The sequence below is a fragment of the Xyrauchen texanus genome, chromosome 5 (genome assembly GCF_025860055.1).
Source record: "Xyrauchen texanus isolate HMW12.3.18 chromosome 5, RBS_HiC_50CHRs, whole genome shotgun sequence".
NCBI lineage: Eukaryota > Metazoa > Chordata > Actinopteri > Cypriniformes > Catostomidae > Xyrauchen > Xyrauchen texanus.
This window is the reverse complement of record NC_068280.1, coordinates 6334000-6352268: the sequence shown is the minus strand read 5'-3', so window position 1 is coordinate 6352268 and position 18269 is coordinate 6334000. Positions and strand designations below refer to the sequence as shown.

General features: G+C 37.4%; 1 protein-coding gene across 1 annotated transcript in view; it reads right to left on the bottom strand.

Annotated features, from left to right (window-relative positions):
• LOC127643906 (VPS10 domain-containing receptor SorCS1-like) overlaps window positions 1-9195 on the bottom strand; it is a 254439-nt gene extending 245244 nt beyond the window's left edge. Inside the window, exon 1 of the mRNA XM_052126846.1 lies at window positions 8497-9195. Within this exon, the coding sequence (XP_051982806.1) occupies window positions 8497-9195 (699 nt within the window). The remainder of the gene's footprint in view (window positions 1-8496) is intronic.
• Window positions 9196-18269: the final 9074 nt, after the last annotated feature.

The following is an 18269-nucleotide window of genomic DNA, read 5'->3' as shown; positions in this document are numbered from 1 at the left end:
TTGGATTAATCCTCTGGTGGCACATGAATAAGGCTACTTTTATGCTGATTTATGTGATTTGTGGAGCTTCAATATTTTAGCACCGATTCACGTTCATTGTGTGGAACAAAGGAGTGGAGATATTCCTCAAAAAATCTTAATTTGTATGAAAGAATGTCATACACATCCAGAATGACATAAGGGTGAGTGCATGATGAGAGAATTTTCCTTTTGGGGTGAATTATTCCTTTTTAAGCGTGATGTAGCCCCTGTACCAAACAACTTTTCCCATGCCTAGGTTTTGCAACTCAGTTCTCAATACTCATGAGTACTTTTAAATGAGCTACTATTTTACTCTTACTTGAGTAGTTTTTAGGACAGCTACTTTTACTCTACACACACTCAATGTTTTGGGAAGTAACAGAACTTCTACTTGAGTATGATTTTTAAGAACTCTTTCCACCCCTTCAGTAGAGTAGTGCTGCACCACAAGTTTAGTCATGCCATTTTCTTTCATGCTAAAATTATCCCAAACTGTCATCTCAGACATCTCTTTCAGCACTACTTTCCTCAACTGAAAAAAAAAAAAAAAGTAATTGGATTTTTCACTATTGAGGGTTACAGGTTGCTTGGGATTCCATTTGCACCACAGATATACACACAGCAGTTTGTCTATGGCTGATCAGCCATGAGATGGGTGTTTCCTCACTGCATTCTGGGATGTGGTCACCAGTGGCGTGTCATGGACTTTTGAAATGAGTAGGCAAAGAAAGTCTACACTTGGCATTTGTGTTTTTGTTGTCCAGTGTAAATTCATGTTTCATTTAAATTGAATGTTTACACAGTTTTTGGGTTAAAGGCATAAGGAACACTTTTACATCTTTACATTACAAACTCAACCAATAACATTATAATTTTGTTTCTTTATATTACCACACTATTAAGTGTTAAGTTCATATAATTTGATAAAAAATAACGCATTCAAAATTGCAATTATTATGCCCCCTGATCAGTTCATAAATCCCACAATAAAACTATGGATTTTCTGATTCAAGCTTGAAATACATGTAACTTTGTGTTATTACAAGCCGTGTCAGCAGCTTCAAAGGTAGCGCATCCTCAAAATAATTGTCAGTCACACAGGATGCATTTTTGACAGCTGGATGAAGCATGACTGCAAAGGTCTCGAGATGCGATTTTCAAAGCTTCTAACTTCTCTTAAAGGAATAGTGCACCCCAAAATGATCATTCTCTAATGTTGTCTCAAAAGTGTATGACTTTCTTTCTTCCACGGAACATAAACAAAGATATTTGAATGGATATATGATGCCTGTTTGTCCATACAATGCAAGTGAATAGTGACCAAATTTTACAATTCCAAAAAGGAGATAAAGGCAGCATAAAGGTAATCCATCACTGCATACGAAACTGCGTACTGTCACAGTATGTACTATATTTGATGAAGGATGCACTTATCTGCCAGCAAAGCAGTACATTCTTTTAGGTATTAGAGTAGTATGTATATATTTTGGATATACTTCAACCCGGGACGTTGGCATCATCTCGTGACCCGAGTATATGACGTTTTTTAAACAAGCACCATTTAAGCACAAGAAACAATTATCTTGGTATATATATATATATATAGCACTTATAGTTGAGAACAACTCGCGATTCACCGGCGTTCATTTAAATTCAGTGTTTTGAAAGTTACGTCTCCTCATCTCCCGAGGGATTATGGGATCGTTACATGTCCAGTCGATCTGCGCTTCAAAATCTCGCCAGAAATAGTAGGTCATCTGAATATTACTTACATACTTACTGGTTCATGAATACTGTGGATATGGACTTACTACTCCATTGGCATGCTGCTTTTGGCATACTATAGATTAGAGGAGTATGGATATTCAGATGAAGTTCAAGTCTTCTGATGTGATCCAATCAGTTTTGATTGATAACTGTCCAAAAGATGGTGCTAGGAAGTGTAACTGAGCTTGAAATCTTCATTAAAATATCTGTTTTTGTTCCACGGGAGAAAGAAAGTCATACGAGATTGAGACAAGGAAAAGACAATGCTGTCTCCATCAGAAACTTTATACACTTGGGTCACTGTTGGACAGGGTTATTTAGACGGAAAAAAAATATGATTTTTTTACTCTATTTGATCTCATACTTCATAATATTTCTTTTTTATTTTTATATTAATTTTTAGGAGCCACTGCCTCCCTTGCTTCCTTGGAGAAAAGCCCCTCGATGGAAACTCCCTGACAAGCTTTTAGTCCTGCTTGTCTTCACCCCTGTCAAACTGAGTAACTGCATGGGAGGACACAACTTCAGTGTGTTGTCTTCACACAGTGATATGTCACACCTTTTTCTATTATTCTGTGTGACTTGTTCTTGCAGTCTGTCTTGCTCTCTTTTAAGTTTAGTCAACTCTCATTGTGTTAATTAACATTTATATAAGAACATGCTTTAACACCCACATTTTGGTATCTTATTAACCACGAATAACAGCAATGACAGTTGCATCTCCGTTAATTACTGAACTGTATTAGAGGATGCAAATTATCTCACCGCTCTTGCAAAAATGCCAGTCTTTTGGACATTTTGTAAACATACTACATCAAGAAATATTCACTTGTTGAAAGCCAAATGTGGATCACATTTCTGCGTGTTTCACATTTAAGACTGGGTTAAAGTGTGTGTGCATTTGGGTCTTTATGAGTCAAAGAATAATGTGTGATCAACGTGACTACATGCCATCTTATGTTACAGTTGGTCAGATTAATAAACTTGAATTAAACTGTTAAACTGAAATTGAATCTAATATCTCAGAAATATATTGCTTCTTGCCTGTATTGTGGAACAAGAGATGGCGCTGAAGAGGAAATGAAGTCACACTGACCTGAGGGAATAAACTGTAACTGTATCTCAAACACACTTCACATTTTACAATTGGCCTGTGCTGTGTGAATCAAACAAAGACTTTTAGAAGAATATCTCAGCGCTGTGGGTCCACACAATGCAAGTGAATGGTGACCAAAACTTTGAAGCGCCATCAACGCAACATACAAGTAATGCATAAAACCCCAGTGGTTTAATCCATGTCTTCTGTAGGGGTCCAATCAATTTTGGACTCAGAGCAGACCAAAATGTAACTCCTTTTTCACTATAAATCTTGACACCTGCAGTCTCCTTGGTGATCATGGTTTCAAGCTCGATTACACTTCCTAGCACCATTTAGCACTCTGTGCATGCATCAAGCATTAGGAAAAGCTTTTTATGTTGCATTTATGTTGCGTTGATGTGCTTATTGGAGCTTCAAGGTTTTGGTCACCATTCACTTGCACTGACTGCAATGGCATGATGTATCGTGAAAAGGGACTTATATTTTGTCTGTTCTCACCCAAAATTAATTAGATCACTTCAGAGGACATTGATTAAACCACTGTAGTCCTTTAGATTACTTTTATTCTGCCCTTATGTGCTTTTTGGAGCTTCACAGTTTTGGCCACCATTCACATTGTATGGACCTACAGAGCTGAGTTATTCTTCTAAAGATCTGTGCTTGTGTTCTGCAGAAGAAATGAAGTCATACACATCTGGGATGGCTTGAGGGTTTAATGATAAAAGTCAGTAAAGTGAACTATTGCTTTAAACTAATAATTTCATTACAATGTCTTGCAGGGACTTCTGCACAGGGAGTTACATAAATCAGTGAACCAATTTTTGAACTGGTTCATTTACATGAACTTTCCACACAAATCCAAACGATCCACTCAGACTTCTCAATGCTAAATTTCAGAGATGCCTTTGAATATTTCCAAAGCATGCTTGGCTGTAAAGTTGTGTGCGTCACTCTACACGCCACGGCTCTTTGTTGGACAAAGTAGCTCATTAATGGAAAAGCTACTGAGAGCTGTTTTGAAAGCAGATGAGCTACTGCTGACACTCCTTAAAAACATAGCGAGGGTCATTTTAGTTACTACCCAATACTGACATCATTGTGCTTTGAGGTAAGAGTTAACTTCACTACAAATGACAGTTTGCTTTGATTGTGCCAGATATTTTCTTTAAGAAATTATTGACCATGAGAAGGCCCATAAGGAAAGCAATTTGCCCGCGCAGAACACCGTATTTGGCAAGCCTTGTTGGGACTATACATCACTGTTTGGTCCAGATACCTGAATTATCTCTTAAATATATGCCAAATATATAATGATATATTAATATATGCCAACTTACAATGCTCTTCTCCATCAGATTCCATTGAATGTCTATGATATTGTGCAGTTAACTCACTTATTGGCTAATGCAACTGGTTTGTAATGCTAGCAATAGGTCTTTGTGCCATATTGCTAGTTTGTTCTTTCACACAGGGGACTATTCTATTTTAAATTACTAAAAAGTGACCTGGTATTGAATATTTCAGGATGCAGTTACAAATGAGAGTTGTTTGTTTCAACAGGCGTGTCCTTTCGGAGGTCTGGGAAAAAAAAAATTAGAATTATCCTGAGAATTTTTTTTTTGTGGTGGCTATTCTTTTTGTCTAGCAAAGGCATTTTCAGTCATATTTGTCTTCATTTACATTGCTTGCCAAATGCTTGTGGCAGAGCTACCATTCATATCAGAAAAAATAACAATTGTTGGCCTTCAGCTGTCCACCCACAAACGTAATGCACATAAAGAAATAGTGTTTTAGTTAGATGTTAAAGCACCTCAACGTCACTAAATAATAATAGTCTAATAACTAAAAATAAACTATTGGTCAAAGTTATGAGCAAATGCTTTAAAAAAAAAAACAAAAACAAGCACTTATAGATGTAGTAACAACCCTGCATGAAACTTAAATGTGGGAACTTGAAATAACTAAGAACTAGTAATGGAGTGGTGGTGGCATAGTGGCTAAAAGCACAGGGCTGTTAATCAGAAGGTTGCTGGTTCGATCCCCACGGCCACCACCATTGTGCCCTTGAGCAAGGCACTTAACTCCAGGTTGTTCTGGGGGGATTGTCCCTGTAATAATTGCACTGTAAGTCGCTTTGGATAAAAGCGTCTGCCAAATGCATAAATGTAAATGTAATGGTGCTTTCCATATCTAGCAAAGTGTCTGATGATGTTCAAGCTTGGTTCAAAGAGACAGTGTTGACTGCACAATATGTTTTAATACCATCCAATTAATACCATTTTAGGAGTCATTTAGTATCAAAGTGTTATATGTTTAGACATATTCATCTTCCCTCTTACATACATTCTGCTGAAATGGCAGAAGTAGATTTTAGCAAGTTAGCCGCATTAGCAGGAGACTGTGTCACTTATGACAACTGGTGCTGGTTGCATATTTCTACAGGATTCTCTGGAACTTTTGGTGACTAATTTCTCACTAATTGGCGACAAAATGTTTGATTCTCTTCCTCTGCTTTCTGACAAAAACTTTGAGGCAAAATAATCACCTTAATTGAACAGTCAGTAAACAAAAACACATTTAAAGTGGCGACGTCTGGTTTTTATGTCAGTTTTGCAGGCTTTATACAATTATCCCTCCAGAGTTAACCCATAAAATGCCAGCTGTGCTTTTTAAGTGTTTTTCTAGAATGCACAGGTGTGACACTACAACATGATCACCCAGGAAATCGTCATGCATCTGCCTAAAGTTCATGTACCCTGAAATCAACCGGACATTTTTGCATAAATTTAACCGTAATCAACTTTACTGCAGTGCGGTTGGTAGTGCGTTACACAAGCAAATTCGGTGAGCATGATACGGAGATTGCATTTTCGCTCTAAAGTTACATTTTTACTCCACTGACGGTACATTTTAGGGGGTAGATTTAATAAAATATGCATTCCTGTTGACTGTATTACATTATTTAAAACTAAAAATACAACTTGCTTTTGGTTTGCTTCTGTTGACATTTCACCTGGAAACTGAAGCTCACATGTGCCCATACATTCAATAACAATTCCAACTTCACCCACTAGGGGCAGTGATTTGAATTTCAGTTTGAAAAGAATGATTTCAGCTGAATTCTTTTGAACACTTTTGATCAGCATGATCAGTCTGGAAACTACAAAGGAGGACATTGAGACTTTGAGATGAAAAAATAAGGCACACAATTTCTACCTTTTCCTTTTTTACTGTAATTTTTGTTATGTATTATTTGCAGGGGGTGTGAAAAGTACTCAAAAAGTCTACTTGAGTGAAGTATGGATACTGATTGAAAATTTTACTCAATTAAAAGTCAGAAGCTACTTGAATGAAAGTTAAAAAATTACCAAATTAAATTGTACTTAAGTATTAAAAAAAGTAAAAGTAACTGCATGAATAAAAACAGATTTGATGGCGAATTTTTGAAAATGTCCTTGGTTAGTGGGATACAAAGGAGACACTTTCATCTTGTATGAATCCTTACTAACTAAAGGAAAATACATTTTTCTAATGATATTTTATTCATTTTTCATCATTTGTCACAATTTGGATTTTTAAAACTGAAAAATCTATGTATTTAACCAATAAATACTGTATATACTATATTGCATATATTATATTTTGTTACATGTTTATTGTTTAATTGCATAATTATTTGTGGTAATTGATGAGACGTAACATCACTTCTCAATAACCAAGGACCATATTGTGGCCAATTACATGGTAAAACAGATCTAATTGGCAGACTAAATAACATTTAACTTAAACTGGGCATCAGTGCAATTCGATTGGTTTGTTAGTGTTAAGGTAAGACAGAAGAAAATGATCTGCAAGAATGTAACGAGTACTGTTCAAGTCTAAATTAAATTGTAAGGAATAAAAATAACTATTTTTTCGTTGAAAATGTGATTAAGTAAAAGTACAATTATTCCGTTTAAATTGCACTTGAGAAAAGTATATACCCCCAAAAAAATTATAATACTTAAGTATAGTAATGAAGTATAATTACTCAAGTACTTTTACATCCCTTATTATTTGTATGTATTGTGTGTGCCAATGCTATACATATGCTCAACACAAGGGACTTTCAATTAAGGGTTATGATAATGGCAGCCGGTTTTCTAATCATGTTCTTCCAGTGAGATTTCTCTCTTCCTGTATCTACCCTAAAAGTTTTCTGTGTTTGACTGTCATCTCTCATATAAATATGGTGTGTTAGCGTGTATGGTGTTTGAATTAGTAAATGCCCCCAGATTTTTCCTGAAGGCTTGAAATCATCTGCACTGACAGGCAAGGGACGGAAATATAACAGGGATTAAGCCATCTGAAATCTTGCAGACATGTAGTTATTTTGATGTGAAATATTAGACAGGAGAACTCTGAAAATACTCAATATAATTGCCTTTGCAAAGCAATCATTAGTAAATGATCACAAAATGTAGAAAGAAAAAGAAGGAATGAATGAATGAAGGAAGGAAGGTAAATGGGAAGGAAGAATGGAAATAAAGAAGAAAACAGGAAGGAAGGAGGAACAGAAAGAAAGGAAGTAAAAATGGGAAGGAAGTAAAAATGGGAAGGAATAGAAGGAAGGAAGGAAGGAAAAACAGGAGGGAAGGAAGGATGGGAAGAAAGGGAGTAAAAATGGGAAGGAAGGTAGGAAGAAAGGAAAAGAAAACAGGAAGGATGGGAAGAAAGGAAGTAAAAATGGGAAGGAAGGGAGGGAGGAAGGAAGGAAGGAAGGAAGGAAGGAAGGAAGGAAGGAAGGAAGGATAAACAGGAGGGAAGGAATGAAGGAAGGAAGGATGGGAAGAATGGAAGTAAAAATGGGAAGGAAGGAAGAAAGGAAAAGAAAACAGGAAGGAAGGAAGGAAGGATGGGAAGAAAGGAAGTAAAAATGTCAAGCAAGGAAGGAAGGATGGAAGAAAGAAAGAAAGAAAAGAAGGAAGGACGGACGGACGAAAAAACGTTAGAGAAGGAAGGGAGGATTGAAAGAATGACGGAATACAACAACATATGCTGCCATAAATGTGTTTTAGACAAATAAAGCTGGGCATTTTTTGGGATGCATATTACATAATGCACTAAGTTTTCATTTTGTTATTCACCAAAATCCTCCAAACATATCTCTGCTAAAAGGTCTTCCCTCCTTATATTTGTTTCACACAACAAATTAAAACATCACCCGTGCATCCCCAAAATATTTGCATTCAAAAGCGTGAAACGCTGCTGGTGATCACGAAAAACAACCATATGTGTGTGTTCCAACTCTTGGATTTCGTAGTAAAGTATCTTTCATTATCTAGGGTGAATCAAATAACAGACCAAGCCAGTTGCAAAACTGCCGTCAAGTTGCATATCACGCAATCACTTCATCAGCAATGGACATCTGTTCGTCTCTGTGGTGGCGCGCTCTGAGCGCACACACACACAGGACGTGCGCACGCACCACAGACACAGCCTTACAACACACTTAGACACACACGAATTTAGACAGACCAGAGTATGACGGTGATTTTTCAAGCAATACTTTAATCTCAGTGGGTGTTTTCACAGATTTAATAAATTAAGCGCATGCTTTTTCCACTTACGCTGCTGTTTTGGCCGGACCAGTGCACCATGGCTTGGTTGTGAGCGGAATCCCCAGTCAGTGCAAAGGTAGAGCTGGTAAGTTTCAACTCTTCCTGCCGCGATGTGGCAGTTCTCCGCTCTTCCCTGTTCCACCTCAACTCAGAGCGCGGGACTCGACGCGCTGTGCGCACGGTGCCGTTCCCCAAAGCCGGCTGCAAGCGCTCACCCTGGGGCGAGCTGGGTGCCATAACGGGTCCCTGGGCGCTTCTACGAACTCGATGCTTAAGATCTACAGGGGCAGAACCCGACCGTTCGGGGTTGGAAACGTTGCCATTACTGCGCAATGACACCCATTTATTATCAGATGGCATTTTGCCACCGGCTGCCTTGTCGGTATTCCGTTTTCGCACAGAGTGGTTAGATTGTTTCCCACTGGCGCTGCAGCCGCGCTCCCCAGTTTCAGCACCAGCCGAATTAAACAGCGCCATTGACCCGTCTCCATTTTTGTCACTAACTTTACCCACAGACCCTGTTGCAGATTGAACACAGCCGTTCATCCTCACCAGTAATTCCCGACCACTCCACTTATCCAGCAGCTGACATGACCTACAAGTTATCACTGTTTTGGTCACCGGAACCCAAGCGAGCAATAGTAGAACCACAAGCGGGGTGCAGAACGCACTGACATTAACCCGGGGATATCTGATCCCGCTCTCCATCGCGGATACTATCAGGATACAGTCCGTCTGGTCTATTTTACGTTAGTTATTGATGGAGGGAGAAGAAGTCCTCGTATAAGTTGCCGCGCAACCACAGTTGAGATGTTGTGGGAAAAGTGCGATTCAGCGAAGCGCTCCAAGTTGAAGGATTTGATCAAATGAAGCTCTCCACGAACGAAGGGGAGGAGTTCGGGGGATTACAGGGGAGAGCAAGACCATAAAGAGACGATTCTTTCCAGCGCTACGATATTCATATGTTTATCACCCAGGACATTTTCCAACAATACATTTAGCGGTGAAATAAAAGACAGGATTTTGTTCGTTGCATTGTTTCTCAATTGATACGGGAAAAAAGGTCGCAGCGACCTGAACTTTTCACTCACACTGAAAATGAATGTCACACAGAGTTTGAGTACATTTGTAATTGGGTGGTAATTGGGCTGTTAATAGCCGGAGTGACACCCATGACTTGTGTGTGGATGAGTTTGAACAGAATTCCTTTTATAAAACTGCATTTCCCCCCAGACTAAAAACGGAGATAAGTGGTGTAGGCTATCTACGAATTTCAACTCGAGATTAATTTGATGTTCTCGCACGTCTTGGGACCATTCAAATTCTCCACACCATCCTTTGGATCGATGGGCGAATTGCAGATGGATCTGTTGCGCATCAATCAGTGTGTGTGTGTGTGTGTGTGTGTGTGTGTGTGTGTGTGTGCGTGTGCGTGTGCGTGTGTGTGTGTGAGCGTGTATTTATCACTTTGTGGTGACCAAATGTCCCCATAAGGATAGTAAAACCCAAAATTTTTGACCTTGTGGGACATTTTGTCGGTCCTGAGGAAAACAGCTTATAAATCATACTAAATTATGTTTTTTGAAAATGTAAAAATGCAGAAAGTTTTCTGTGAGGGTTAGGTTTAGGGGTAGGGTTAGGTTTAGGGGATAGAATATAAAGTTTGTACAGTATAAAATCCATTATGTCTATGAAAGTCCCCATAAAACATGGAAACCAAACATGTGTGTGTGTGTGTGTGTGTGTGTGTGTGTGTGTGTGTGTGCGTGCGTGTGTGTGTGTGTGTGTGTGTGTGTAGAATTGCGCTCCAGTTCCAAGACAACAAACTGAACAACTGAAACTAATTCAAAGAATATATTAATTATATAGATTTGCCATCACACATGTATGTACTGCAGAAATGGTGATCAGTCACAGGAACTAAGAAATACACTTTTCCTTATGTGTTCATAATAAATAAATAAATAAATAAACATTGGTTAATTGACAAAAGTAGTCACCAGACACAACATTTAAAAAATACACAATTCCTTATATGCTCATAAAAAATTAATTAATAATATAATAAAATTAATAATTAATAAAATTAAACTACCTATTGTATTTATATATGGGGATTCACAGTAAAAAATACAATATATATATATATATATATATAGTAATATTATGAGTCAATTGCCTATTGTAATTACATTTGTGAATTAACAGAAAAAAGTTACATTTTGCAATATTTAAAATAATAATTATATATGCAGCTTTTATTATCTCATATTAATTGTGAACATATGGAATATTTGTACTCCAATTGTAATTATAATTCAATTGTCCCCACAGGACCATTTAAAATGAATGAAGAAGAACAGCTGATGAAAAATATTGAGAAAAAAAAAGGTGAAACGTACAGAACCTAAAATAAACACATTTCCTTTTTTATAATTATTACATGTTATTCGTCAACTGCCTGTCTACATTTGTGGATTTGCAAACACATACGCTGCTGTAAGGCATACGATTGTGCATCCTGCTCTCTCTTTCTCTCTCTCTCTCTCTCTCTCTCTCTCTCTCTCTCTCTCTCTCTCCCTCTCTCTCCCTCTCTCTCTCTCTCTCTGCCCATGTCTGTGCCCTTCCTATATGAGTTAAATCCACAGCCTTGTCATTCTAAAAGCATTACAAATGAGTAACAGCTAGACAGGCCTAGACCCACAGTATTAAATAGATATACTGTATTAAATTAATAGCACAGATATGGACAGGTCTCCACAGCTGAGATCACACTCATCACCCTCACTCTCCGTAGCTGTTCAAGAAGATGTCATGGTCCATCATCTTATGTACCTGCTTGCTCATTATAGAAATCAATGCTATTTGAATGTGAGCTACCTGACACATACTGTAGGAAGCATTTCTGTTAAAAACAATGTTTTTTTACATGTACACCAATACTCTGATTATTGCAATAATATTGACATTTTTATAAATGGAAATTTATTACAGAAAACGGAATACACTAGCTGAGGTTGTTGTGTTTCGCCCATGAGAACAAACTCAACAACTTGGGAAAATGTGTTTTCTTTTGCTGTGGGGTTGTAGATTGGGGAGCACAACTGCTGGGAAACGGTGCATGGAACTGCTGTTTCACATGAAGCCACAAAAGTAAGTGCAGCTTCTTTTTCGTGATGTTTTCGAAAATGTTGGGAATGTTGGAAAATGTCATTATGAGGGTGCATGTAAATGTATCAATTGAGGAGCTTTGAAGGCAACTGAAAGTGAAAGAAACTCCTGGCATGTAATAGCAGTTTCAGATTTCTCAGTTCTTACAATTTATCGGATACAGAGGACAAAAAAAATATCACCACTGATATTAAGGAAACAAAAGTCACATTTCTATCACTCTCTCTCTCTCTCTCTCTCTCTCTCTCTCTCTCTCTCTCTATCCATTTACATTACTTAAACATCTTGGGAACTGTTGCCTTTTTTTTTTTTTTTTGAGTGAGCACTATAGGGTCGACCTTCCCAATGAGTGTGAGCTCCTGATCACCCATGGGACGCTACCTATGGCGGTAAGTAACTCATAACTCGATTGGACTGACCAAATTTAGCTATGTGAATCAAGATTTCAGCCACTGACATTTTTTTAATTTACTTATCAAAGAAACAAATACGACATTTGTGGAAAGTTCAAACAATCAACTTGGCTCAAAAATCAGCATGAAGCCTCGGGGTTGAAATAAGAGGGATTTGTGACATCAGCCAAAAAGGAAAGCAATTTAAGAAACAAATTATTAGCCTACATTTTGAAAAAAATAACAGTCATAGATCATTAAAGCCTTGAAGGCACGGATCATAGCGGAGGATGACAAACCTTATGTGTTTGATAGGTGCTCAAAGCAGAGAATAGATAGTCGTTATTTCAGTCAAAGATGCCAATGACTTGCGTACCAGCAACAGTTGAGAGGCCAGTAATTAGCTATTTCATGACTCACACAGGCTTTTTATCAAAAGGAGGGACTGAGCGCTAAGCAAAATGACATAAAAAAAGCAAAGATAACTGTCAAACACACTAGTTATCTCTAAATGCTGTAAAAATCCTTTGGTTTAATTGTCCTTTAGGCATCATTCTTTTTAACTAAACTATTTCCTCACATTATTTGGTATTTATTCTCCGTAAGGTCCAGTGGAATGGTCATGAGTAATCGCCAATCTGTAATATTTAAACAGAGATCATATCCATGGTCTCCTTTTCGCTCTTAATTCATGAAATGTTCAGATCAGTAGCTTACTATAGATCTAATAAACACTAACTCTGGTTAGTATTTAATTTTAGATTAGAATAAAGGTCACACACACACACGTCTGCATGCTTTGGGCACGTTATTACAATTCAGTCCATGCTTGTCATTAAAATCAGAGGGGAATGCAGAAAAAAAGCAGATGTTTTTTGTACCCCAGTGTGAAGAGTAACATACCATTTGCTTCCATTCTCACTACCAGAAGCTGAGATAACATTTTTAAAAACTCTTATACAGAACTGTTGTCCACTTTAAAGGCTTTGACATAGATGCAAAAATCTAATTATTGGTCTCATTCTAAATTATGGAGTTCACAAAGGCTGCCAAGGGGCTAATCCATTATATTATACTGATTCAAATGTATTAATTTGTCGATCGTCTAATGCTAATATCCATAGCACCTAAAGTACACATATTCTAGTCATGCTGTAGCAAAAAAGGAATAAGCATATTCCATACTCAAATTTCAGCAGTGTTGGGTTTAATTACTTTTAAGTACATTATAGGGTAATGCTTATTTCTAATATATTATTTATATAGAATACACAAATTATCAACCTGTAACAAGTCATTGTGTAGGAGATATGTGAGGTGCTGAGTGCATAGCCTCGTTCACACCATAGGCGACACTGTCACTTGGTAGACTCGTTGCTAGACTCAGCAATCTATATCGCTAATGGGCATTCCTACTGCTGCCGCTGCTCTAACGTTATTGATGGACAGCACAACTGGCCATAGTAGCTTTTGAAATGCTGATTACAGATGATACTGTTGATAACACAGTTTTCCACCCATTATTTTATTAGCCCATACCCACGTATGTGGTTACAGATATATGATATAGAACAGTGAAACTTTTAATTTCTCCGTCTTGCCTGCATATAACTCCAGTGTATCTTCAATCTCACTGGTAGTGGCTTGTGAATATTGCCTGTCATTTGCATAAAGTTGACATTTTCTCAGCTTGTCGCCAAAGGTCGTGGCAGCTCGTGTCACCGGAAATTGTTGTGCTCTCATTGAAAATGAATGGGATAGTGTTGCTATGTCGCGCCATGCCACTGGCGGTGTGATCGGGGCTTATGACTTGCATGTAACAAAGAACAAGTAAGAAATATAAATATTATTTTGACGTTTTGGAGTGAAAAAAGTGTTTTAGAAAGTAACTTAAATGTAAAGTAAGGGGGCCTGGGTAGCTCAGAGAGTAAAGACGCTGACTACCAGCCCTGGAGTCGCAGTTCTAGTCCAGGGCATGCTGAGTGACTCCAGCCAGGTCTCCTAAGCAACCAAATTGGCCTGGTTGCTAGGGAGGGTAGAGTCACATGGGGTAACCTCCTCATGGTTGCTATAATGTGGTTCGCGCTCGGTGGGGTGCATGGTGAGTTGTGCGTGGATGTCTCCACGGTAACGTGCTCAACAAGCCACGTGATCAGATGCATGGATTGATGGTCTCAGACTAATTGTTTTAAGTATCGTACCCAACACAAATTTTCTGGTTGTTTCACACAAAAACATTGTATATGTAGCGGGTTTACTTCTGCGTTGTGTTGTGTTAAAGTGAATGACTGACTCTGTCTCACACAATAATGAGGCTCTGACGGTTCATTTTATTCACACTCCTCTGCTCTGCACTGCACTGCATTGAAAAACAAAAAACAACATCAGGCATCTCTCATGGTGCACATATCTTGCCTGGCTGTGCCTCTCATTATGCAGAAGTACAGCAAAAGAGAGAGTGAATAATAATAATAATAATAATAATAATATAACCATTATGACAATATTTTTATAATACTGTATGTATAATGACAATATAGGTCCATATAAGATATGATATAATAATAATAATATATAAAGTATTACAAAGATTAGAAATAGTCTATTAATTTCTCAAATGCCCCACATTATAATAAACAACTAAACACAATTAACAATAATAAAAGAACCATGATCCATTACATACAGTACCTGTATTGAAAAACACACAACATCAGGCATCTCTCATGGTGCACATATATTGCCAGGCTGTGCCTGTTAATCATCAAATAATTCCTAAGTACTATTGATATGAAAGAAACTGACTTTTCACAAGTATTTCTAAACTTTTCATGGGGTAATACTGTTGGAACTGTGGCTGCTTAGATGGCAAGGAACCATATCTCTTAATACAGACATGCACATGAACAACAGGTGAAGCAGTGTTAATTACCCGAAATAAAACTCTGAATAAACATACTCTAATATGTTCCCAACATGAATTAATGATCAAATATTTAAGAGAACTTAACAAACAAACATATTTAACCACAAAAATAGACAGGTAAATAAATATATCTTTAAGCAGTTTGTGGAGCTACTAGAAACAGCAAAAGAGAACGAGACCGGATATAGTCTACTCCGCAGATCACACATGATGTAACATAATATGCGCAGTATTGCCATTTTGTTCATGTCAACTAATTTATTAATGATAGAAAAATAAAAAGATAGCATTAAAGAAATATACACAAAGAAAATTCAAATAAAATATAAAATAGCAAATTAAACTTGTGATCATATGAACCCAGTCCTGCTCGACAGCACTTAATAATTCAATAAAAGTGCTTTCGATATAAAATACCCCAGGCTTAGTAGTAAAAATAAAAAATAACTCAATAATCTAGTGTAACAACATACCTTTTGCTACATATACATATACATGGAATGTGATGCATGATCTACTTTTATTATAATTTGGGTCCTTTTTTAAGCTTTAAAGTTAGGCACTATCCACGGCCATTATTATAAAGATGGAAGGGGATTAAACACATCTCCTTTTGTGTTCCACATAAGAAAGAAAGTCCATATGGTTCAGAATGAGATAAGGGAGAGTATATTATGACAGAATTTTCATTTTTAGGTGATCCATCCATATAGACTGCTTAATCTCAATATGTTCTCATTTGGAACAAGGCCAATATAATTTCTGCAGTCCATCTAAATATAGTTCCTTCCCGAAACACCAGCAACTTTAGCCCATGTGGTTCTCATTGTAATATCAAAGCAATATATGCCAGGATGCCAGCTGCTGCAGTACTCACCACTTTCACCACCAGAAGTTTGGGGTTGCTCCTGTCTCAACAAATTTAGTGTTGCACCTGCTGCTCCAACACCCAGCTTTCTTACCTCCACCTACACAACAACCTCCAGTAATTATTTTAGAGAAAACATTAAAACAGTCACTTCCTACTGAGCTATAATTTGGTGCAGTTTTACTTTCGTTAAAGTCTCAAATTCTGTTTTCCAGGCATCCATACCCTAGATCATCTCAGAATCAAACATCTGTTTGTGGCAGGGCGGAGGGCGGGGCCGGGTCGTGATCCTACACACCCGGTCCCGTATTAGGCTAATTAAGCCTCCGAGGGATAAAGGTCAACTGCAGAGGATCGTGCGGGAGAGAGAGATCGTTTACGGACATGTCCGTCATGTGTGTGTTTATGTCTTCTTTTAAGTTTATCATTAAACCATTATTTATATCGTCAAGCCGGTTCTCGCCTCCCGCACGATCCTCTGCAGTCGACCTTTATCCCTCACCGTGGCTTAATTAGCCTAATACGGGACCGGGTGTGTCAATGGTGAGCATTGTGTTTAACAGATAAATTACCCAAATTTTTAAAATAGCATATCAGATGAAACTAGAGACTCTAATCTTTTGATTCAAACAGGTTTCAATGTAAAAACTTACAGTAATTAGATTTCTTACCAGATGTAGTTTTGTTGCAGTTTCTTCCAAAGACAAACTCTGCTGTGATCAGTGCCATGTTGTTTTTTCAAATGACTCCATACTCCCAAAGTTTAAAACTTTACTGACAGCCCAGAGTCTCCTGAACTTTGATCAGTTGGTTTAACTTCAAATTATAAGTTGCGTCAACAGCCTCTAATACTGTGCGATGAATAAAAAAAAAATGGATTGTTGTGGACTGTAGGACAATGATAGGCTTATGTTCATTTATATGAAAATTAACCTAATTCAGACATAATTTCTATTCTTTACACCGCCATAAGCTGAACCACCACTAAGGCTGCACATTATGGAGAAAAAATTTGATATGCGATTCATTCTTGGAAAATGCGATATGTGATATGATAATCCAATGATGACGTCTGCTCTGCCCTCCCTTTCTTCGACTGCCGGTCAGTTATTCACCATTATTCAAGTCACCTGTAGTAGGGCCTGTCAATCAAACCACCAGTGCACCTGCAGTGCTTCCTTCTGTCCCTCTACCCCCTCAAAGGCCTTTTCTATCTGTTGGGGCTGACATCTCATTGCAGTACTTGCTGTGTTTTTTTATGACTGCTAATAAAGCTCTCACATAAGAGTTCCTCTGCCTTATGCTGTGGTTATGGTGATCGTTAGTGTACCTACAGTGATTTCCACTTTCCTCTCCACCCTACCGATCATCCTCCTCATTTTCTATGGATACCAAGGGACTAGCTACATTTCCTAAGTAATAAGATTACCTATAGAGTAATGTATGGAGTATATTTTCTTTATACTGTACACTTAATGTTTCAACTATTGAAATACTGACACTCATGCAAGAGTTGAGTGCGTCAATATTCAGTCTCCAATATACAGTATATAAATATAGGATATAATAGTTATATTAGATCCCCTAACCTCACCCCCAAACACACTCCCACCCCTAAACCTATCCATATCTCAACAATAGAAAAGGCATAACAAGCAGATACATTGTTTGACATCACAGATGTGTCGTGGCGCTTCTTGAGGCAACAATTTGTTAATGTTAAAACAAGTGCAGGATTTGTTACAAATGAAACAATAACCACTGCAAAATAATACATTTAGCCACTGTACATGTTGCTTAGTTCAAATTAAATTAAAATCATACCCCAAAATGTCATGTCACTCTGACAAAATCCTACCCCGACATATCATTTCACAATGATAAAAAAAAATGCCGTTTGCATCAGTTTGTTGACTGCGGATGCTTCTCATTAAAAGCAATGTGTTTGCCGTACACATCGGGAAATAGATACCGAAGGATGCTTTTGGTATCTACATGCTACTAACACTATGGTAGTGAGAAAAGGCAGGGTCGGGTTTATGATTTCTGAGGCCCCAAGCCACTGACCAACCCGGACCCATTTCGAAGAATTTTGCTTAAAAAATTTAATAAAACAGTTTTTAAATAAAAAATTTTAATTCATCCTATCAGACGTTGTAGCCAAGTACATTCAAAATGTTTACTGAAATACAAATCTAGTTCAAGTTAATTAATGCATACTTTCCAGTTTTTCGACAATACAGTGAAAATAAAATTCTATATTTACCTACATATATTTTAGCAAAACACACTACTTCACTCAAAAAAAAAATACAAAAAATCAGTTGTTATTTATTTTTATTATAACCCAAAATTTTTCATTGTTGTCCAGTTTTTCATTGTAATACAGTATGATACAGTATTATTATTACTTTGAGGATTTGTT